The 24512-nt window shown below is 40.3% G+C and overlaps 1 protein-coding gene across 3 annotated transcripts in view; it reads right to left on the minus strand.

Annotated features, from left to right (window-relative positions):
- INTS14 (integrator complex subunit 14) overlaps positions 1 to 24512 on the minus strand; it is a 32993-nt gene that overhangs the window by 3452 nt on the left and 5029 nt on the right. For 2 of the 3 annotated variants that reach the window (XM_004010239.6, XM_004010240.6), the window contains exons 3-10: positions 23588 to 23695; positions 19866 to 20021; positions 18541 to 18659; positions 17959 to 18101; positions 14659 to 14751; positions 12751 to 12895; positions 10190 to 10323; positions 1482 to 1600 (exon numbers count right to left, since the gene is read on the minus strand). In XM_004010239.6, the coding sequence (XP_004010288.1) occupies positions 1482 to 1600; positions 10190 to 10323; positions 12751 to 12895; positions 14659 to 14751; positions 17959 to 18101; positions 18541 to 18659; positions 19866 to 20021; positions 23588 to 23695 (1017 nt within the window). Of the gene's footprint in view, positions 1 to 71; positions 1364 to 1481; positions 1601 to 10189; positions 10324 to 12750; positions 12896 to 14658; positions 14752 to 17958; positions 18102 to 18540; positions 18660 to 19865; positions 20022 to 23587; positions 23696 to 24512 lie in introns of those variants that run through there. The other variant, XM_042252057.2, reaches the window with a different exon arrangement.

Below are 24512 nucleotides of genomic sequence, written 5' to 3' on the forward strand. Positions count from 1 at the left end.
CATTATTCTCAACAGCCAAAAGGCAGAAATAATCCAAAAGTTCATCAACTGAATGAATGGAGAGGCAAATATGGACTTTATACACTGGACCATCATTTATTCAATGGGCTATTACTCAGCCATCAACAGGAATGAAGGACTGACACATGCTACAACATGAATGACTGTGGAAAACATTACGCCGAGAGAAGTCAAGCACAAAAAGGCACACGTGTGACGCAGTTTACATGAAACATCCAGAACAGACAAAGCCTTACAGATGAGAGAAAGCAGATAAGTGGCTGCCTAGAGCTGGGGCAAGAGTGACTTGTTTAGCGGGTAAAGGATTTCCTTTCGGGGTGATGAACATGTTTTTGAACTAGACAGTGGTGATGGTCATGTAACACTGTGATTATATTAACGTCACTGAATTGAATACCTTAAAACGTCTGAAATGGTAACTTTTGTTATGTGCACCTCACCATAATAAAACAACACATCCAGACCAAAACAGAATTTAAAAAGCAGTTTTAGAAAAATTCAGCTCTCCTTCAGACAGGGAAGTGCTGGGGTCAGCGATGGCAAGAGAGAGGGAGAACTTTAATTTCCAACAAAGGGAAGAGGCCTCTTAGCCAGGGCAGGATGCGTCTGCCTCGTCTCCCTGAAAAGGGGGCGGGCAGAGACTATGCGTCGACAGAGGTTACTGCTGTGGTCAGGGCCTGACTGCCTCTTCTCATTTGGCTTGGACTGGACTCATGGGAGGAACAAAGGAAAAAAGAAAAGGCACTCATGTGAGAAAAAAAGTTCAAAAACCGATTTTTAAAAATACGTATGAATGACTTTGGGAGGAGAATGACAATGGGAGGAGAAAGTCACTGAGTCCCTTGCCTAAAGGCAGCACACCTTGATAACAGGATAATTTCATAGGAGCGTTCCACAAAGCGTTTCTGTGGTATTACATGGTAATGCTTTGACTTACATTGTGCCAGTGGGAGAAATAATCACATGAAGGTTTTTATGTCTTCCTCAAAACTGGTACTAAAGATAACACCTATAATATTATTCAATGACTCACCATGTCAAACCTTTTACGTTAAAATTTAATGCTGGAAAAAAATGTGTCTCTCTAGAAGAACTGACATGCTTCCTTTTATCAGACAAGGAGAACCATATAACCAACATGTTTTTTTTCTGACCTTGGTAGCAGGAAGCTCAAGAGCCAAATTGCTCAAACACAATTATCATTCTGCCTTGGCTTCCTGGAACACTGTCTCTCTTCTTCCTCTAGGTTTTATACTGCTCCAAATTTTGTAAAAAATGATTCTGCTACGTACGTGTTTTACTGTAGGCCACCTCAAATCCTTTTTGGAAATAATGACAAATGCTAGAAGTAAATGAATTACAAAGTATCAGAGGAAAAGAAAATCAAATCAAATGTCCGCCTGCCTGCAGGAATCCCTCCCCCTGTCCCCAGTGGAGAGCAACGTGGATGGTAATGTTACCTGCAGGCCACTGGGTTTGATCCACACCGTCACATTCTGGGCATAACTGCGCTTGTTTTTGGGCTGCAGGGGGAACGGGCTCTTATTATCATCCTCACCATAAGGGTTTTCTTTAGCATCTTAAAAGAAAAAAACAAGCTTGAAATGACATCTGGCAAAACACAATCAAGCACATTTCCAATTAGGTTAGAAGCTCTTTGAATCATTCGATCTCCTATATCCTATTACCTCCCTAATTAAGAAAAATCCATCAGGTTGGGGAACCTGCTCTCAGCACTAATGTTGGACAATGAACAATCAACTGAGGCCCAGGCAAGTGAAAAACAGCTTACTGTCTTTAAATATACAAGTTTTACCTATCTGCTTTATAAATTAAGGTCATAAAAGGATAAAAATACATAATACTAAAGTGTATATAAAAATATATGTATTCCTACATACTGCAATTCTACATAGTCTAGCCCAGCACTCTCCAACACAACTTTCTGTGATAAGGAAAGGTAGCTACACCCCATGGGACCACTGAACCCTTGACACCTGGCTAGTGTAGCAGAGGAACTGCATTTTATTTAATTAAATTTGAATAGCCTCCTGTGGTGAGTGGCTACTGGTTCAGACAGCATAGGTAGAGACATTGAGAACATTTAAAAGTGAAATTACATATATCCAATTTAAGGAAAAGAGCAAGGGAAGAAACACTTTCTTGGTGAAACATACCCCATTTTACGGCTTACTAGTTTGCTGCTTCCAAAGACATAAAGCCATGTTGGGTTTATAGCCACGTGGATAAACAAAGATTTCTATTTTTCCACCTGCTTCCTGAGTCAATGATACTTTGTCACAAACTTACAAAGCATGCTTATTACCTCTTGGCTCATTTTATCAGTATCATCTTTCAGGGTAGATAGAGCAGGAATCATTTCCCCAACAAGACTGGGGAGCTTAAATCCCTTGCCCACATGTTCTTGTTGAAAACTGGAATTAGCTCGGCTTCTCTAACTGACCCAGAAGTGCTCTAACCCCAATCTGGTCATTAATTTGGATGCCTTATATGGCCCCATTCTACCTCTGTCACTGCCCTCTCCTCCTACCCCCTCCAAAAATTTATTTGATCAGCTTTTCCAGATGTTCCCATGAAGACTTGTCAATCCGTAAGCCTTTCTAAGTCAGGCCAAGATCCCAACAGTCGTTTCCCAGGCAACATGCTTATTTCCAACTTCTTGGCCACTGTTTCCGTTCTTCCCCTGTCTGCAATGCTCTCCTGTCCTCACTTATTTATTCCCTCCCTCATTACTCATTATTCCTCTATAGTAAGATCTCACTATGTAGGAAGCACCATGCTAAGGAAGTATGGCTAGAGAAGATTTTTTTTTCTGGCCTCAATGAAGAATATGAGTGTTTATGAAGGATATTTATTAAATTACAACTATGTGCAAAATACTTAACATATACAACTTATCTCCTTTTAGCAACTCAAGAGAGTAGATATTATTAGTCTCATTAAACATGAGGAAATTGAGGCTCAGTTTCACAGGGACAGCTGGGCCTGGTTTCTTCCCCCATTCAACACTGCCATTCCTCACCTACTCAAATGTACTTAAATTCCAGGTCCGGATCCCATCCTGCCTTCTCCATGGAGCTGTCCCAGTTATTTCTGGTAGACGACGATTTTTCTAGCCCCGCTTATCCTACAGCACTCAGTGTCAGTACCAAACATTTTGGCATCTTATCACAGCCTACCTGTATTGACTCTAATTGCTTGGAGCCTCTATGTGGAAACTGGCTTAGTAGACATTAATGAGAAAAGAACAGGAGATCTTACAAATAATAATTATCATAATAGAAAATTTCAAAAAATATTGGTTACAAGATAAGATTGAAGATATCTTACAGAAGGTAGAACAAAAAATTTCAATAAATGAAAAATATGGGTAGGATAAGAAAATCACACACATGCACACAAATACTATAAGCACATCTAGGAAAGGAGAACAAAAAATACGTGGAAGAAATCAAAGACATATTCGTGCTTCCAGGACTAGAACTGTGAGATGGAAGCACTGAGTCCAGCACAATGAATGAAGAGACCAAAACCGAGGTATGTGATTCTGAACATCTAGAAAGCTAGGGACACTAGAAGAGCCTCGAGGTGCACAGAAGAAACAGAGACCAGGGTCAAAGCTCGGACGGCCAGCATGGCACGGGACTCTCAGGAGCAACCCTGGAAGTCAGAAGAGACAGCAGAGTGAGCTTCAATACTCCAAGGGAAAACGATTCCTGACCTAGAACTCACTATTCAACCCCACCATCAGCAGAGTATAAGGGATGAAATACGGACATTTCCACGTATGTGAGATTTCCTCCTGCCCTTTTCTCAGGAGGATTCCTCAAACAGGAGAGTCGCGGGAGAGATGTGAAGGGAAGACTTGGGATGACAGCTATGCAATGGGCCTAGAGAGTAACCAGTCCATTCATGAAACAAAAGGAAGATGACTCTCAGGAAAAAAAGAAAGTGACAACAAAATGCGTAAAGGATATATTTTGCTTAGGCAGGAATTAGTGACAGGTACATGGAAAAGAGCAAAGAAAAACAAGGGGAAGAAAAAGGCAGAGGAAGGCCACGAGAGCCCAGAGCGGCGGCTGCACTCGTCTGCAGCTGGCCTCCCCCAGCCTGGCTGCCAGGCTCTTTCCCAGATTCTGCGAGGAACGTTGGTGTCTTCCCTATAGAGCTCTCCTGTTAATTACAGTTACTCAGAATACATTTATCCTACCTGCTAGAAAAAAGAAACAGCTAATTAAAAACAACGGTAGTATCTGGGGTAGGACACAAAGAGTTGCAAAACAAAGGAAATGTCACACTGTACTTAGCAGTGACTAACACTGACAGCAAGGACAGAGAACTGACTGAGCCGCCGAGAGCGCTAGGACCACACTGCAAGGAGCGAGCAAGGGGAAAGTGAAAACTATGACCACACGGCAAGGAGCGAGCAAGGGGAAATGTGCTTCTTGGGTGAGCAGCTGGGCAGGGATGGTAGTAGTAAGAGAAGAGCTAAGCAGTTTTCCCTGAAAAGTAAAAAAAATGGCATTAAAAATACAGTCAAGAAATAGCTATATACTTAAATTATTTAGAAATGTAAGTAAAATATCAGAAGAAAAAATTAAAATTGGAGAATGGTTATCTGTAAGAACAGAATTAGGAGTAGAAGGAGTGGGTAAACAGTACTATTTTGCAAGCTTCCCTTTAATTAAAAAAACATAATTAAAACAGCAAGCGCTGTCATTCAAATGTGCCAACTGTGTGTCAGGTACTCATTTCCTAAGAAACTTCTCTCACCAACTAGCTAAGATAGGTTTTGTTGTTACTTACTACTTGTTACCATGACAATCCCAATCTCCTAGGACTGTTGTGAGAGTTAAATGAGATGACCCGTTTCATTTTGTCTAGCACAGTGCCTGGCTAAATCACAGAGTTAAATTCAACAGATGTTAGTTCTTACTACCCTCATTGAAAAGAACAGAGGGAAAGAAAAAAAAAAACAACCACCATGAATACAGGGCTGAGAAGAAAGCAGTTCCATCTGATTTAAGAATATGCACAATGAGCCAAGCATTGCTAGGTTGGCAGCCGGATCAGAAAGGAATGTGAATGCTACTACCTTAGATTACAGACAGGCAGCTGTGGTAAAAACTATCGCAACAGTTTAGGTTAAGTATCAGATGTAAATATTTTAGGCTTTGTGGATTATATGGTCTCTGTTGTAACTGCTCAGTTTTGCCACTGAAGCAGGAGAGCAGCCATAGATACGTAAACGAATGGGAGAGATTCTGTAATAAAACTTAACAATAAAACTATAATTACAGAACAAGCAGTGGGTTAATTTGGCCTGCAGGCCATCGTTAACTGACCTCTGATCTAAGTGACTTGCTTTCTGAGAAATCTGTATGCAGGTCAAGAAGCAACAGTAAGAACCAGATGTAGAACAACAAGCTGGTTCCAAATTGGGGAAAGAGTGTGTCAAGGCTGCATGCCACCCTGCTTATTTAACTTACATGCAGAGTACATCATGTGAAATGCCAGGCTGGATGAAGCACAGGCTGGAATCAAGATTACTGGGAGAAATATCAATAAGCTCAGACATGCACATGATACCACCGTTATGCCAGAAAGCGAAGAGGAACTAAAGAAAGAGCCTCTTGATGAATGTGAAAGAGGAGAGTGAAAAAGCTGGCTTAAAACTCAACATTCAAAAAACAAAGATCATGGTATTCAGTCCCATCACTTCATGGCAAACAGATGGGGAAACAATGGAAACACTGACAGGCTTTATTTTCTTGGGCTCCAAAATCACAGCAGATGGTGACTTGGCAGCCATGAAATGAAAAGACGCTTGCTCCTTGGAAGAAAAGCTGTGACCAATACAAGGACAGCATATTAAAAAGCAGAAACGTTACTTTGCCAACAAAAGTCCATCTAGTCAAAGCTATAGTTGTTTCAGTAGTCATGTACGGATGTGAGGGTTGGACTATAAAGAAAGCTGAGTGCAGAAGAATTGATGCTTTTGAACTGTGGTGTTGGAGAAGACTCTTGCGAGTCCCTTGGACTGCAAGGAGATCAAACTAGTCAATCCTAAAGGAAATCCATCCTGAATATTCATTGGAAGGACTGATGCTGAAGCTAAAGCTCCAATATTTTGGCCACCTGATGCAAAGAACTGACTTATTGGAAAAGACCTTGATGCTGGGAAAGATTGTAGGCAGGAAGAGAAGGGGACGACAGAGGATGAGATGGTTGGATGGCATCATCAACTCAATGGACATGGGTTTGGGTGAACTCCGGGAGTTGGTGATGGACAGGGAGGCCTGGTGTGCTGCCAGGCTTGGGGTTGCAAACAGTTGGAACACGACTGAGCAACTGAACTGAACTGAATTGATCTAAGTAAAAGGTAAAGAAACCCAGTACAAGGCAAGAGCCCTGAGGATCAAAGGTCAGAATGAATATATGAATGCTGCAGAGTGAATAAAGGGGGTGAGGAATCCCTTTTTACACATACACACACCCCCCACCCCCCAGGTTCTCTTCCAATTACTGTCCTATTTCTGTCCTCTTGTGGTCAAACTCATCATTTTCATTTCCTCTTCTCTAATTCATTCCTCAGCCTGTCTCCTGGCTAATCATTTGCCAAAACTGATTCTTACAAAGCCACCAAGAATCTCTAACCTGTCAAGATCAAATGACTCTTGATTCATAGTGTCCTCTTCTTTCTTCTTGGTTTCTATTCTTCCCTAAAACTATTTAATCATTTAAAATACTCACTCTTTAATCATTTAAAATACTCATTCTACAGTATCTTTCAGATTAAGTCCTCAAGGTGCTAATCCTCCTATTGCTCTTCCTTCAAATCAAAGACCTTCACATGATTTTACAACTTTTTTTCCTTCAAATCATAAACACATCTCCAGGGAGGACTGTTTTTTCTGCAGTAGGGCCTCTCCTGTGGCTCAGCTGGTAAAGAATCCGCCTGCAATGCAGACCTGGGTTCGATCCCTGGAGTGGGAAGATCCCCTGGAGAAGAGAAAGGCTACCCACTCCAGTATTCTGGCCTGGAGAATTCCATGGACTGTACAGTCCATGAGGTCGCAAAGAGTTGGACACGACTGAGCGACTTTCACTTTCACTTTCCCCCTGGGTTGTAGAGGAGTTTCTATAGAGCCATTACATTAGCTTCTGGAGGATGCACCACAGGTTTCACTGTCTCGGCTCCAGTGTTTACACTGTTTGGTTAGGGAATGGGCAGGGTTGAGCCGCATGGTGCAGGCCTTGGGCTTCCACGTCTCACAGGAGACTTTCAGACTTCTTTATGTGTAAGAAGTAGGCAGAAACAATGAATAGAATTTTTTTGTCGTCCTCTCACTTAGAGGGTAGACCTTCCACATTCCCTGCTTTACTCAAGAGATTTCAGTTCAGTCTTGTCTCCTGTTCCTGTGTGACCTTTAAAATCCCAGCCCCTGGAATCTAGCTCAAGAGCTGACAAACTATGGTTGGCTGTGTGTTTCTGAGTTAAGAATGTTTTTTTAATATTTAAAATGGTTTATGTATTGTGCTATGATGGCAGAGTTTAGTAGTTATGCCAAAAACCATAATTACCTATAAAATGTAAAATATTCATTATATACGGCCCTTTGCTGGAAAAGTTTGCTGACCCTTGGCCTAGCTTCTAGGGCCTATATTCCATCAAAATCTCTAGGCTTTGATGGCAAAAGGTATCCTTCAAACCTGAACTGACATGCACGCACATGTGTGTAAGACACTGCAGGCCACGACTTACATGTGCTCATGAGACACGGTACTTCCTTCGTGAATCTCTTTATTCTCTTGGCTTCTGTGACATCCTTTTTCGTGTACGTTTTCTCTTATCTGCTTCTTCCTTCTCATTTTCCTTTACTGGTGCCATTTAGTGACCTCTAGTAGTTGGTCCTTTCTAGGGGTCTGGTCCTTTTCCCCTAAGGTATATACTTTCCTGAGGCTGCTGCTGCTAAGTCGCTTCAGTCGTGTCAAACTCTGTGCGACCCCACAGACAGCAGCCCACCAGGCTCTGCCGTCCCTGGGATTCTCCAGGCAAGAACACTGGAGTGGGTTGCCATTTCCTTCTCCAATGCATGAAAGTGAAAAGTGAAAGTGAAGTCACTGAGTTGTGTCCAACTCTCAGCCACCCCATGGACTGCAGCCTACCAGGCTCCTCCGTCCATGGGACTTTCCAGGCAAGAGTACTGGAGTGGGGTGCCATTGCCTTCTCCGTTTTCTGAGGCCAGGACTTCTTCAAGTGTGGTTACTGACCTAGATTGTAATCAATTAGGTAATATTAAAACTGCAAGTTCTTGATCTTAAATCCAGACCTACTGAATTAGAAACTCTGTAAGTGGGGACCAGGAAACAGAATTTTAAAACAAGTTCTCCAGGTTTACTTTTGTATACCAAAACTCAAATTTGTAAACTATTGCCCTAGCAATCTCCCTTATTCTCACCATTATAAAGATCACTGATATGTTTATAACTAAAAATTGTATTTTCAACTCTGTCCTCTCTCCTGAACTCCAGATTTTTACAGGAATTGTCTATAGGTACCTTCACCTAAATCTCACAGGTATAAACATGCACAAGAGAAGTCCTTTCAAATCTACTATTCTGTTTCAATTATTAGTACCACCTTTCACCCTGCAGCCCGTCAGACACCTGGAATCATTCTCAACTCTGTTTCCTTTATCCTTGTATCTAAATACTGCTGCTTCCACCTTCGAAATATCTTTGCATGGATCACATCCTCTCTTTTCCCAGCCACTGGCCTTGTACTGTGTCTCATCTTGAGATCCCCAGGACTGTTACAGGAGACTTCTAACAGCCAAGATGCCCATACCTTTTCAAATCCATATTCCACAGAGTTTTCTTTCTAAATGCAAAATTCATTATCTCTCACTTGGATTTCAGCCACACTGCACAACTCCAGAAGTTACCAGTACTTAGAATACATGGTCACCTAACTGGTATCTCCACTGTTCTCATCATAGCCAGAAGGATCTGATCATATTACTCTCCTTCAGCAGCTTCCCCATATCTGTAGAACAAAGTCTCAGATGAGGCCTGCCCTGCCTGCTGTCCCACTGCCAAACTCTAACCTACCATCTGGCCTTCCCACCCCTACCCTCCCACTTTGTGGTCTAGCTTCTTTCTTTTCTAGAGATGCTCTGTTTGGAGCAAATTTCTCTTTATCTTCAAACTCAGTAATGGTCTCTCTCCTCTGTGGAGATATGCCCAAGTCCTCAAGGAAGAGCTGACCATCCCCTACTTCAGGCCAACTGTGATCTCATGCCAGTTTAGGTTTACTATTCCACTTTCCACTAGTCTTTTGAGTAACTTCTGCTGACTCTTTAAGCCTGCAGACATGGCACAGAATAGGCTGCTTGGTAGATGTTCCTAAAATTGAAATGGGCCCAAATGAGTTCAGGGAGACACTACACTACAGTTGGAGCCTGAGTACCTAGGGGTACAAAGGCCTCAATCAGAAGGAGCAGAAAAATCAGAAGAAGAAATGGTTTATGGGAGAGAGGAGAGATGGTGGTTTCTGCCACAAACATGCTGATCTGAGGACCGTGACAGAATATCCAGGTGGAGAGGTCCAAGCAGGAACCTGGAAATACCGGTGCAAGATTCAGGGAGAGATCAAGCAGGATGAGAGTTAAGAGATATGTTGAGAGTCTGAAGCCAAAACAGCTGATGAAATAAACAAGAGAGAATAATAACCCAAGAGTAGAAGGCAAAGACCACCACCCTGGGAAATAGTGAGGCAAGGGGAAGAAAAGACAGGATGACAAGTGGAAAAAGTTGCCAAGGAAAGAGATAAGCACCAGGTGAATGCAATGTGAGGAAAACTAAGGGAAACAGTTTCAAGAAGGAATGGGATTAAATTATCTAAGAATGTCTAGGGGTACCTGGGTTAAAAATAGTACACTAAGGAAAGTTTGTTTCCCCTGAGCTGTAATGTTTAAAGTCCAAATGTTACACTCTCTTGGGGCTGTCCACATACACATCCAGCATCAGGAACCACAGGGCACTCATAAGGGAAATCATGAGCTCTCTGACTCACAGAGAGCGCCATTCAGAACAGTAGAGAGAAAACAAAGTCAGGATAAATAAAATCTGATCTGGGGTATACCTGAAATTGGACCCAACTGCACCATTTTCCCTAGCCATGGGAGAGGTTCTGGGCCAGGCTCAAAGAGAGACATCATGAGGTTTGATTTCTTCTTGCTGTCAGCTTGAGAGTAGAGCATCCCATGCCATTCAGGACTAGATGGAGAGAAGACAGATGGTGAGAACAGCTTTACGCCTGGGACTGTCAAGCTAAATAACTCTACCCTGTGTTTTTCTCTCAAGAGACATGGCTTTCAGCTTTGAAATTAGGTGCACTATCCTTATTAAAGCCGAATCCTAAACCTACAAATGCATACTGCTGCTGCTGCTGCTGCTAAGTCACTTCAGTTGTGTCCGACTCTGTGCGACCCCATAGACGGCAGCCCACCAGGCTACCCCGTCCCTGGGATTCTCCAGGCAAGAACACTGGAGTGGGTTGCCATTTCCTTCTCCAATGCGTGAAAGTGAAACGTGAAAGTGAAGTCGCTCAGTCGTTTCTGACCCTCAGCGACCCCATGGACTGCAGCCTTCCAGGCTCCTTCATCCATGGGATTTTCCAGCAAGAGTACTGGAGTGGGGTGCCATTGCCTTCTCCAAATGCATACTATTGCCCCCGAATATTAGCATTCTTTGGAGATATGTATTACTATTTAGTTATGCAGATACGGAAATAAAAAACAGTCTTATAAGAGAAAAAGAGAATCACAAGGGCAGCAGATAGCTGCAGGAGTGGTGAGGAGTAAGAGCTGTGACCTATAGGTCTCTTCAGCCACCTCCAAATCATTCACAGAAGTATCGCACAGAGAAGCCCTTCTAACACAGTGTGCAAAGCCATCACCCAGCTCTGTTCACACTTCTCAAAGGGCTTCAGGTGATTCTTGTATTCAGAATTAGTGCAAGTAACTTGAGCACCAAGAATCCAGCACACCGATATCTGAAAAGAATTGCATTTGTCTTTTTGGATTAGCTAATTTTAACTCAAGCAGAACTGGAGCCATGCTTCCTCCAGGTATTCTTAACAACTCTTGATCTTCTCTACCACTCAATCCCAGCTGATGGCCAGAGGATGACCAGTCACCTCTTCTTCTCTAACAAACAGGTATTCTCGAAAAGGAAGCAGGCGGTTCTGCAGATTTTGAGACTATATCCAAAGTCAAAGCTAGAAGGGCATTCCTTATAGAGAAGGAATATAGCACAGTGGTTATGAGCATGGGCTATAGAGTCACACGCATGGATAAAAATCCTGACTCTTTCATTCAATATCTGTGTGACCTTGAGCAAGTACCATGACTTTGCTCTCTAAGTCTGTTTCCTCATCTAAGGCAACAGGGGGTAATACTGATACCTCTTGGATAGTGTTATGAGGGATTAAATGAGTTAACATATGTAAAGTGCCTAGAGGAGTATCTGGCACATGGTAAAATGTTCAGTATTATCAGCATCTTTTTTCATTTTATAGCTGAGAAGTCTGTGCATACTGTCTAAAATCCTAAAACAAGTTGGCAGCATTGCTTTAACTGACTCCAAGTTTCCTAGATAGGACAGAAAAGAGGAAAACTGAGAAGAGATATAATATAAAGGCAATATAAAGATCTACTGTACAGCACAGGGAACTCTGCTCAATGTTACATGGCAGCCTGGATGGGAGCAGAGTTTGGGGGAGAGTGCTGCTGCTGCTGCTGCTGCTGCTGCTGCTGCTGCTGCTGCTGCTGCGTCACTGCAGTCGTGTCCAACTCTGTGCAACCCCATAGACAGCAGCCCACCAGGCTTCCCCGTCCCTGGGATTCTCTAGGCAAGAACACTGGAGTGGGTTGCCGTTTCCTTCTCTAGTGCATGAAAGTGAAAGGTGAAAGTCAAGTCGCTAAGTCGTGTCCGACTCTTAGCGACCCCATGGACTGCAGCCCACCAGGCTTCCCCGTCCCTGGGATTCTCCAGGCAAGAACACTGGAGTGGGTTGCTGTTTCCTTCTCCAGTGCATGAAAGTGAAAGGTGAAACTCAAGTCGCTAAGTCATGTCCGACTCTTAGCGACCCCATGGACTGCAGCCTACAAGGCTCCTCTGTCCATAGGATTTTCCAGGCAAGAGTACTGGAGTGGGGTGCCACTGCCTTCTCCTGGGGGAGAGTAGATACATGTATATGTACGGTTGAGTTCCTCTGTTGTTCACCTGAATCTATCACAACATTGTTAATCAGCTTACTCCAATACAAAATAAAAAGTAAAAAAAAAAAAGAAATCAATGTAAAAAATACTTTATTAGGGAGGTGACATATGTATACACCTATGAGTGATTCATGTGGATGAATTATCGTCCAATTAAAAATAAATAAATTTAAAACAGGAAATAAAAAGTGCTCATCATCTAAAAAATATAAAGGCAATATAATTAGAAGACGCACTCTGTACTTATTCTAGTGGATGCTTTAAAGAGAAGTATAGACGGTGACAGTAGGTGGGAAGGATAAGGCAGGAAGAGAAGAAGAGTGATGAGATCCTTTCTATTCTTTCAGAAAAATCTGGGAAATACTTCCCTTTGTAAATTGATTCTCCCTTTCACTCAACAAACGGTAAAAAAGTTTCTTACCCTAACTGAACTATCGCCACCATTCCTTCCACTTTTAGGCTGCCATGAAGCAGGACACAAAAGTTGGGTATCTTGCCTGCAATCTGATTGGCTGAATTTTCATCTTCATTGTCATCAGTGATACCAGTACCCACCTCATCACCTTCTGTGAAAAGAGAGAAAACCAGTCAGACTGATATTAGCTAGAAAAGCCCCAAGCTCCAATTGCACTCTGGGCTGCTTCTAACCTTGGAAGGAGAGTACACAGAATTATAAAGGAATATTATAACAAGGAAGAAAAACTCATATTCTGGTTTTCCTATGTCCATATAAAATTCAGATTTCACATATTATATGAATTCTATTTATAGGAAACATCCAGAATAAGCAAATCTATACAGATAGAAAGGATATCAGTGGTTACCTGAAGCTAAGAGAGATGGAAGGTTAGGGATTGACAGCTAAAAGGTTTCTTTTTGAGGTAGTGAAAATTCTAAAATTCTGATTCAAAAACTGTGGTTATGGTTGCATAACTCTGTAAATACACTAGATACTCCTGAATTGTACACTTTAAATGAGTGAAGTATTTGGTATATGAATTATATTTCAGCAAAACTGTTACACAAAAAAATCAGTTTTCCGTAGTTTCTACTAGAATACTAAGCTAGATGCTCTCTGGGAATTTTAGGCACCACTGAAACAGAAACAGAGGTTCAGAGATGTCAAGAGTGTTCTCAACTGACAGCCTTCAGGCAGCAAGTGGATGGGACACCCCAAAGAGCAGGGACTACTCCACAGGCTTCTTGACTCGCTTCTCCAACTCCAGCTTCTCTCATACACTCTGCCGACAGATGCATGCATCTTCCTTCAGGTAACTTCCTTCTGGAACCATCCGCTTACTCAAGCTGATTCAAAGACTTTCTAATTCAATAGGAAGACTCTGCCTGGCTTGATATTCAACAGCCCTTACAACATGGCTCCATTTTACCTTCCCATACTTTTCTTTCCACTGTTCTCCCCCATGAACTCTTTATTTTGCCCACTTTCTTTCCTGGCAATTTATATGGGTGTGCAGAATCCCCCCAGGACCTTAGAAATAGGGGAAACCTGGTTTTTATCAATACCAAGAACAATAAGCTAAAGTATAAACACAGTGATCACAACCAGTCATCTATGAGAACATATCAAAGATTTGGTCTATGTGATGGACGATTGTGGAACGCCCAAAACTCCAACTGAAATGACCGTGAGTAAATGGAATGTGATCGTAACTCAGCAGGGGGAAACCTGATTGACTGTATACATTTCTTGGAGAAAGCTGGTGAACATAAAGGAGATGGTCAGCCTAAAACAGAGAAAGGAGAAGTTTAAAGTGCTAGAGACTAACATTCTCCAGAGAGATGCTGAATTCAGGAGCTGTAGCTATAGTTGCTGGAGAAGTATACTCTGAAATAATGTGGCCTCACAAGGGCCTGGATTCATTCATTCATTCAACAGTGTTTACTGAGTATGTGCTGAGTGCTGAGCGCCAGTAGAGAGCAGGTGCAGTCTCTCCTGTTATAAAGCTACATTCCACATTCATCAGGCAACCTTCTAAGAGAGACTTTGGTTTCTCCAGCATGATCCCACAGGGAAAGACAGAGCCCAAGATGAGGAACTAAGCAAGCATTCTCATCTCTAGGGAGGACTTCCACTGTAACTTAACAAAGCAGCACACAGTAAATATGTGTCAAGTGCTTTCCAGTTATAAAGCAGAAGAATTCGTTTTTAATATATTAGGCAACATTCCATTTTTTAAAAAATCCAACCCAGTAAATACTCCTTTCCTCCAAAGTCTTCAAAATGGGCTATTCTACTATCTAACATTTAAGAATAACTTTAGATAATAAGATACTTCATACCTATCACTGGAAGAAGAAGAGAACTCACCTTTGTTAAGTGCTATAGGTAGGACCAGATGTCTGGACAGAACTGGGGGACTTGAAATATCTGCTATATCAATAAATCCCACTATTTCCAAATCTGAAAAGAAAGAATCAACATAGAATTAATTTGTTACAAACAATAAATGTTGGAGATGATGTGGAAAGAAGGAAACCCTCCTACATTGTTGGTGGGAATGTAAATTGGTACAGCCAATACTGTTCTCTATGGAGAACAGTATGGAAGTTCCTTAAAAACTAAAATTAGAGCTACCACATGACCCAGAAACCCTAATCCTGGGCATATATTTGGAGAAAACCACAATTTGAAAGGTTGCATGCACCCTGATGTTCACTGCAGCACTACTTAGCCAGGACATGGAAATGTCCATTGACAGAGGAAGGGATAAAGAAGATGTGGTACCAAAATGCAATGGACTATCACTCAGCCGTAAGAAGGAATGGAATAATGCCATCTGTAGCAGTATGGATGGACCTAGAGACTGTTACACAGAGTGAAGTAAGTCAGAGAGAGAAAGACAAGTATCATATAATGTTGCTCATATGCGGAATCTAGAAAAATGTCATCGATGAACTTACTTGCAAGCAGAAATAGAATCACAGATGTACAAAACAAACGTATGGTTGCCAAAGGGGGAATTGGTGGTGGGACGAACTGGGAGACCGGGATTGATATATACCTACATTGAAACTGTACACAAAATAGATAACTAATGAGAAGCTACTGTAGAGGACAGGGAACTCTACTCAGTGCTCTGTGGTGACCTAAATGGAAAGGAAATCTAAAACAGAGGAGTGTTTATATATATTTTATATATACATACATATATATACATGTATATATCTGATTCACTTTGCTGTACAACAGAAACCCAGACAACATTGTAAAGCAATTATACGCCAATAAAAATTAGTTCATCTTATGGGAAAGTACATTATTTTCTATGTACTGGATTTCATAAACACTGTGTTTAGTTGGGGAATTCAAATATGTGATGACTAGGAAGGTTATTAGAAGTCTTTCTGAATGACTATAGCACTTTGCATTTCAAGTAACTAAGAAAATAAACTAATAAAATTGAGAGAAAGAAATACATTTTCTACAAAACCAGGATTGCAGTCTATATATGACAATGATTTCTTTGCTTTATAGAAACTGTATTAAAGACCAAAAGTATTTTTTGAAAATTTAAAATTAGTAAAAAAAAAAAAAAAAAGTTGAAACCCAAAGTACACTCTAAAAGTTTCTCTCTGATTATATAGATATCAGTATGCTGCTGCTGCTGCTAAGTCGCTTCAGTCATGTCCGACTCTGTGCGACCCCATAGACGGCAGCCCACCAGGCTCCTCTGTCCCTGGGATTCTCCAGGCAAGAACACTGGAATGGGTTGCCATTTCCTTCTCCAGTGCATGAAAGCGAAAAGTGAAAGTGAAGTCGCTCAGTCGTGTCCGACTCTTAGTGACCCCATGGACTGCAGCCTACCAGGCTCCTCCGTCCGTGGGATTTCCCAGGCAAGAGTACTGGAGTGGGATGACATTGCCTTCTCCGATAGATATTAGTATAAAAACTTAGAAAACACTAAAAACTGTAAGAAGAAAAACAAAGTCATTCATTATTATATCATTGGAAGAAGCCTTCATATTTTACTCATTCTCAAAAAATTTTTTTAAAAAGTCAGGATCATGGTGAGGACATACTTCTTATATTGAATAATCAGAAAATCTGATTCTCTGGACTTTTGGTGTCATTACCTTCTTTAGCTGATTAACAAATGAATTAGCCTAAGCAGTTATATATATTTTTTCATTTGAGTAGAAAAAGGCCTATGTTTTAAAGTGGTTTAAATATAAGCTTTAACAAAAATCCTGGACTAAAGTTTATATAACGTAGTCCATTAAATAAAAAACAATTATCCTTATTTTCTTAGTGACTTAAAATGCAAAGTATTAGAGCCATTCAGAGAAATTTCCAATAACCTTCTTAGTCATTGTATTTGATTTCCCTACCTAAATACTGCTTATGAAATCTGATACATAGAAAGTAAAGTGCTTCTTGAAAGAAAAGATCTATTCAAAGTTACTCATCAAAAAAAAGATGGGAGTCTAACTGGTTTGAAGGCAACAAAACATTTGGCACCTTGCTATCTAGTTGCAAAGAAAGAGATGGATGCCCTACTTTTAGACAGCCGGGTACAGAAAATAAAGGCCCAGAAAATAGAAGAGTTTGTGCACAGCCTTTCCCTCAAAAACTCCTTAAAATCTATACATTTAAGAATGAAATGAATCTCCAGTTGTATTTAATTTTAATCATTTGGTGACTGAACAGCTACCTGGTGAATATCTACTGAGCATGAGACAGTATGCCAGGCGCAGAGGGAGATATGGTGACTAAAACAGTTGATGGTTCAACATGTACCCACCACTCAAGGAGTCCACCTGCCAATATCAGACAATTCTCTTCTCTACCACCCTAGTTACTTCAGATTCTTGGCTTTGCCAATCTAACCTAAGCATAGCACCGGCAAAATGAGCCAGGTAGAAGTCATATACTTTGCTTTCTTTTAGTCATAATACAAGCAGCAGGATTAGAGGGGTACAGTATATCAGAGCTGAGACCTGAGAGATTCCACTTACCCAGCCAATAAGAACTAGAGGAAGTGACTTGTCCAGGGTCACAGAGGAAGACTCACACAGATAAGCCTAAAAGCTAGCTCTTCATACATGACCTTAATAATGATGCTAGTCAGCCTCTGGTGGCTCAGAGGTTAAAGCGTCTGCCTCCAATGTGGGAGACTCAGGTTTGATCCCTGGGTCGGGAAGATCCCCTAGAGAAGGAAATGGCAACCCACTCCAGTATTCTTGCCTGGAGAATCCCATGGACGGAGGAGCCTGGTAGGCTATAGTCCATGGGGTTGCAAAGAGTCAGACATGACTGAGCGACTTCACTTTCAAGCTTCTACAAAGCTTTCCATGCTTCTCTCTATGCCTTTCAAGTCAGTCTTACTATCTCTATTAAAGAACCACCTCAAGGATTTCAATCCTAGTGAATTTGGCTCTGGTTTCCAATCTCCAGTGGTTATAATCATCTAGGACTGGAGATTAATTCATGATGTCCCCATGGAAGACCACTCATCTGCCAACCCTTAGGCAATGCACCCTCCCATCCAAAGTATACTGAGTATATATTTCTCTACAGCCCTCCTGGAGAGAGAAGAAAATCAGAAGTTAAAAGAAAGTAAGGGTAACAGAAGAACTAGGGAGGAAGTTTAAAAAAAAAAAAAGTTACCTGTATTAATGACTTTAGGGATAGGATCAATTTCCTCATCTATTACAAAAGGTTCTGGCCTGGGGAAGACTTGCACGTCAGCGGTTAGGTGGCCGCACTTGAGAACAGCGTGGAAAGGTGTATATGCCAGGTCTATCAGCTTTCTAGAATATGATGATGATTTGTTATAGGAAGACTAGTGTGACACACATACTTTTTTCCAAGTAAATTTTTTTAAGATGTTAACTTTGTTTTCCCTTCAAGTTTATTCCAAAGCTATGATCTGACCATTCATGAAACAGAACAAAATCTGATATTTTTGGTGAAATTTCAATTCTGAAAAGCCCAAAAGCAAGTTCATCTTTGAAACTGCTGTCAATGTAAGGAAGTCGGTACCTATAGGCATTATAGATGTAGATATGCTTAATTTAAAAGGGAGTAAACTTTTAAAAGTCACTACTATCAGTCATAATATCTGAAAAAATGTGCAACTTGGGAAAATGAAATGACACAATTAGAAATAGTAAACTAGATATTATTGTTTGCTATCAAATTATAATAATAGATTGTAAGAAGGCAAAAAAGCTCAATGTGTATACTCACCCAAACATAGACTGTACATTTTTCAAGCACAGAGGACCATCAATAGTAAAAATCTGCCCTTCACCATTGTTTAAATCTATAAGACGTTCAAGGCAATCCAAGGAATCAGTGCTCTGAAGCTAGAAAGCAAAACAACCCTTTTAAAGTGGCATAAAATGAGACATTATTATCAACACACCAAGGTCACATAAGGGAGATGATTTTTTTTTTAAATCAATGTGAGAAGGAAAACAAGTTTGACTCAAAATTACCAAAAAGGAATGTTATAGAAAATTATACCAGTAGAGCTATTTCATTTCAAGTAGCTTTGCAATGATTCAGAGGTGACTGCAGCTAGTATTCACAGACCATCTTCCATTCCAAATATTTCTAACATCTTTTAGTAAAAGCCATCATTATCTACATTTTACAGATAGAAAAACTGAGATGAAGAAAAATTAAATAACTTTCCAAACTAAATGGGAAAATCAGGAAGTGGAGTTTAATAAAACACTCATCAGAATAATGTTACTTTACAAAAAAAAAAGCATACTTCTGTCCACATTCCTAGCTTAATGGATGTTAAGACTTCCTAACTGAGGGAAACAATGAACACCAAAAAGAACATTTTGACTCTTCAGCATGTGAAGGATCTTTGTGGGAAGTAGGATGGATAACAACTCCTGCTATGTCTCTTGAGATGGGGCAACACTGTGCTTTCAGAGAGCATTTGAGACAGAAAGTCTTTTCAAATATAATTAGTAATCAGTCTCAGCTGAAACAATGCAGGTGGATGTGATAGTACAGGCATACCTCATTTATTGAGCTTCGAAGATACTGCCTTTTTTTTTTTAAATTGAAGGTTTGTGGCAAACCAGTGTCAAGCAATTTTATTGGCCCCATCCTTCCAACAGCATTTACTCACTTTGTTTCTATGTCACATTCTGGTAATTCTCCCAATATTTCAAACCCTCCACAAGCAAAAAGATTACAACTCGCTGAAGGCTCAGATGATAGTTAGCATTCTTGGGCAATAAAATATTTTTAAAATAAGGTATGTAGATTTTTTTTTTTAGACTTAATGCTATTGTACACTTAACAGATTACAGTAAAGTATAAACAGAACTTTTATATGCACTGGGAAAGCAAGAAATTAATGCAAATTGCTTTATTGTGATTCCTGCTTCAATGCAATTCCCGCTTCGTGGTGGTGGTCTGGAATATCCTACAGTATCTCTGAGGCATGCCTGTATACATAATGCAATATTAGTGGAATGCATTAAAAATTAAACTGAGTCCCAAAACATATCTAATCAAACTAAAAAGAACTTAGTACAAAGCATTACCTCCTCCAGATTTGCCATGCACATGATGTACAACTTAGATGGAAAAGGAAAAGGTAGCGGAAACCTGTTGCTCTCGCTGCGTTGGTTGTGAGTAGCCAAGGAGTGCCGCAAAGACCCTCTACCGATGCCAAGACAGCCATCTGTCACCAGAACAACCTGTTTGCAAAGAGTGAGAGGAGCTTTGTCCATGAAATAACATATTTATTTAAGGCAGTCTCATTCGGCAATGTTTGCATTTCTCCTGAATTACATTTGCACTGAAAAATGTACCTCTGCAGGGATACAAGCAAAGATGTGAATAAATCTCAATAACATTTTGTCAAGTGAAAGATGACAGACACATTGTATGATTCTATACATATATATATATGTGAAGTTCTAGAACAGGTAAAACAAAACTAAGATAAATCAAATAGGGAATGTAGGGAGATACTGGGTAGGAAGGGGCATGAGGAAACTATAGGCTAATGGAAATGTTCTATAGCTTAACTGGAACAGCAGTTACATAGGTGTATACACTTGTATAAAACTCAATAAACTGTACACTTAAGATCTATGCATTTTACTATATTTTACCTAGTTAAACTTTTAAAGAAAAGCACCTATCTGTGAACACTTAAAAAAAGGACAAAACCATTCATAACCAATTCTTACTTAACTGTATTAAAACTAGAATCCTACTTCTCAGACGAGGAGTTGGCACCTAAGGCGCTGCTGTCAAAAATGGCATAAGGATTTACGTGTGTCCCTAGGAGGTATCAGCACAGAGGTCTGAAGACTGATTCAGGATACTTTATTTTCAAAGATGACAAACTTTATCTACCCCTGGTCAACTAAAATGACAACTCCTTTAAACATGTATTTATTTACCATATATAGACATGACTTTTAAAATGCACTATTTAAAAACTATTTATTTATTGGCTGCGCTGGGTCTTTGTTGCTGTGCGGGCTTTCTCTAGTTGCGGTGAGCAGGGGCTTCTCTTGTTGCAGAGCACAGGTTCTAGGTGTGAGTGCTTCAGTAGTTGCGGCACATGGGCCTGGTTGCTCAATGGCATGTGGGATGTTCCCAGACCAGGGATCGAACCTGCGTCCCCTGCACTGGCAGGTGAATTCTTATCCACTGTACTACCAGTGTGTATGAGCGCTCAGTCGTGTTAGACTCTTGTGACCCCATGGACTGTAACGTGCCAGGTTCCTCTGTCCATGCAATTTTCCAGGCAAGAACACTGGAGTAGGTTACCATTCCCTCTTCCAGGGGATCTTTCAAACCTAGGGATTGAACCCACATCTCTTATGTCTCCTACATTGGCAGGTGGATTCTTCACCAACAGCACCACCTGGGAAGTCCTGAAATGCATTCTTAATCAACCTATGATGTTTAAAAGACTTCAAAACATACCAACAATAGAGGTTAGTTACAGATCATTTTCATTTTTCTCATTGCTTCCAAGTGATCCTGTGCAGGGTGGACTTCACAAGCAATCCAGAGGAGGATTATTTTTGTTCCCTAACCTAGTCTAGTAACTTGACAATAACAGGCCAGTAAGGCAGTATTAGGTGGTTGTACCATGTGAAGTGCCATGATTCACATGTGCACACACGTGTATTCACTTATGTCTGACTCTTTATGACACCAAAGACTGTGGCCTGCCAAGCTCCCCTGTCCATGGGATTCTCCAGGCAAGAATACTGAAGTGAGTTGCCATTTTCTCCTCCAGGGGATCTTCCCCACTCAGGGATCGAACCCAGGTCTTCTGCATTGGCAGGAGGATTCTTTACCACCTGGGATGCCCGTCAAGACTGGCACTTACTTCTAAAGCCCAAGAAGGCTTATTAGAGGTCCCCTGGAGAGATGTCATCTCTTGGGAAGGCAGGCAAGGCATATCCCTCTTCCAGGTACCAACAGCTGCTATCTAATGATTTACTTCTGCCACTAGCCTTTTCAGATGCTATATGATAATGAAATATTTTTTGTAATGTCCAAATGGAACAGATTTACTCAGCTAATGACGACATAGTCCAGCTTTCTAAAAAATTGGCTAAAAATATTCCATATTAAAACAAATCCATTTGATATTAACTGATTATAAAAACAATCACTAATAACTTCCACTGTGTTTTGGACCTGGTTCACCCCAAAACTCACCAAGCAAGTCTAAGTGGATCCAGGCCCAGCTCCTTGCCCTCAGGGTAGAGTATATCTCAAATTCAGATTCTTCCTTTTTGCAAAGGAAGAAGAAAACATTAAAAGGCACAAGTCTGCATGGTGCACAAGGTCTGGCTCTTACGTACTTTCTGAGTTTCTTCAAACACTGAAGAAGTAGCAAATGAAACTAACTGTGTTATCTGCTAGCTTTCAGTTTGGAGGGTATTAACAACAAAACTTTACTTTTCATTATAGTTAGGAAGTTAGACAGTCTGTAATGTACCAAATAATGTTTATGAAGTAAGGTGCCAAAGATTTTAGTTTCTGAAAAGAAATAAAACGTATTTATTGGCTTTTTTCAGCAAGTGTCCACTAAAGTGATCTGATTTTTAACCTTATTGTAGTAGCTCAGGGTCTTCACCAACTCATGACTTCATACTCTATCAACAGTATAGTTTTACGGTAAGAAAAGAGAAAAAAGCTTAAGAAGAAGCTGGGTTTACTGAGATACAATTTACATGCAATAAAACTCACCCTTATCTGTATATAGTTCTATGAGTTCCAACAAGTGCGTTCAGCGATGTAACCACTTTTACAATCAAGATACAGACCAGTTCCATCGCTTCTCATATTCCTTCATGCTTTACTTAGGTCAACCCCTAATCTTTCCAACTGTAGATTCGGGTAGATTGTAGATTGCAGGCAGCTACAATCTTATATTTATTTAAAAACCAAATATCACTGATGCTACTGACACTACTGAGGAATTCTGTATTTGACCCTATAGTAAAAAATCATATACTATGGTCCACTGACTATTTCTATAAGCAAAGTTTACTGGAACAGAGCCACACTCATTTATTTACTTAATATCTATGGCTTAATATCTATGGCTGTTTCTATGCTACAACAGAGCTGAGGAGCTGCCACAGACCTGCAAAGGCTAAAATACAGAAAGTTTCCTGACTCCTGTTGTAGACTATTATGATTTTCCCTGTAGCAACTTTACGGTTTTCTTCTTTAAAATAAACCACTTCTCAAAGTACCTCTTTATGGCAAATGCTCAATTGCTACAACTCTGCTCTGATTTGATGCTAACGTAGACCTATTGTGGACTCGAAGGAAAGGGAAACTGATTTTATGACATTGATACACCTCACTTTTTAGATGAGTCAATAGTTGAGAAGGTTAAAAGTGTGCTGAATAAATGCTACACTGGAATAATGCAGACAGACTATATTGTACAGATGTTTACAATTCTATCGCTCAGAATTATAATCATCCCTTTCAGAGAGTGTTCTAAAATTCCACTGCGAGCCCTCTGTACTTTATACAAATAATACCAGCCTTCAATAAGTCAATTTACTTGGAAGATGCTTTCCTTAACACATAATTGCACTGCTTTCTGAGTATACTGGTGTTGATTTGGTGTCTTCTTTTAAAAGATACCAATGGCATATGAGATAGTTTGTGGGAATTACAATGCATGCTGTGTTAGAGCCTGAAGAAAACTGAAGCACCTCAGTGGTTAATGCTTTTAACTTAGGGCAAAGAAAAAGAATTAATCTTTTACCTGACAAGGAATTGCGCCACCCCATTCTTGCTGAACGATATTGCAAACACCAACTAACGCAGACTCCAAGCAGGTTTTATCATAATCATCCATATTACTTAGTGCTTCCTGATTGGATGAAAGATAAAATTCTTCATTATTCTTTATTGTTTTCATTTGTTACTAGAAAAAAACATAAACTGTTCAAAGAATGAATGTCACACAGGGGACCCTGCATTTCCGAGAGCCCAAAGTACACTTTCTTAAAGAAAATTGGTAAAACAGACTTCTTCAGCTGTAAAGGATGATAAAAAAGAGCTTCCCTTTATTTTGTTCTCTCATCAGGTGAGACTGAATAGCCCATCAAGTTTGTATTTTTGTAATTGATCTTGACAGAATAGTTAAAATGAAAAATGTTTAAGCACATCAACAAAAATAATGGAAAATTTACTGAATACTACCACCATCTTAGGCATTTTACATGCATTTAATCATGATAACATCCTGTAAGTTGTAGATGATTAACCTATTTTTAAAGTAAGGAAACTAAGGTACAAAATGATTAGGTAATTTTCCCAGGTCTTATGCCCAAGTGGCAGAATCTAGATTTGAACCCGGTCAGTCAGACTCTAAGGCTCCTGGTCTTAATCATCACTCTGCACTATCTATACAGCAATTCTTTACATTTCAAACTACTAAACATCCAAGGTCCTTAGTTTGCTTACTTATAAGAAATCTGGTGCAATTAAAAAAAAAAAAACTTTGAGTCACTTTTTTAAAAAGTGAGATAAGTGATTTAACAAAATGTTATTACTTATATTTAAAAAGCAAACTACACTGATCCTGAATTTCTAAACTGCCTAGCAATTATTAAATTGTTCATGTTAATTTCACAAACACTGACTGCTGCTCCCTATCTGCAAGGAACTGCGCAAGGCATTGTTGG

Source organism: Ovis aries, chromosome 7 (assembly GCF_016772045.2).
Source record: "Ovis aries strain OAR_USU_Benz2616 breed Rambouillet chromosome 7, ARS-UI_Ramb_v3.0, whole genome shotgun sequence".
In the NCBI taxonomy this organism is placed as follows: Eukaryota; Metazoa; Chordata; class Mammalia; order Artiodactyla; family Bovidae; genus Ovis; species Ovis aries.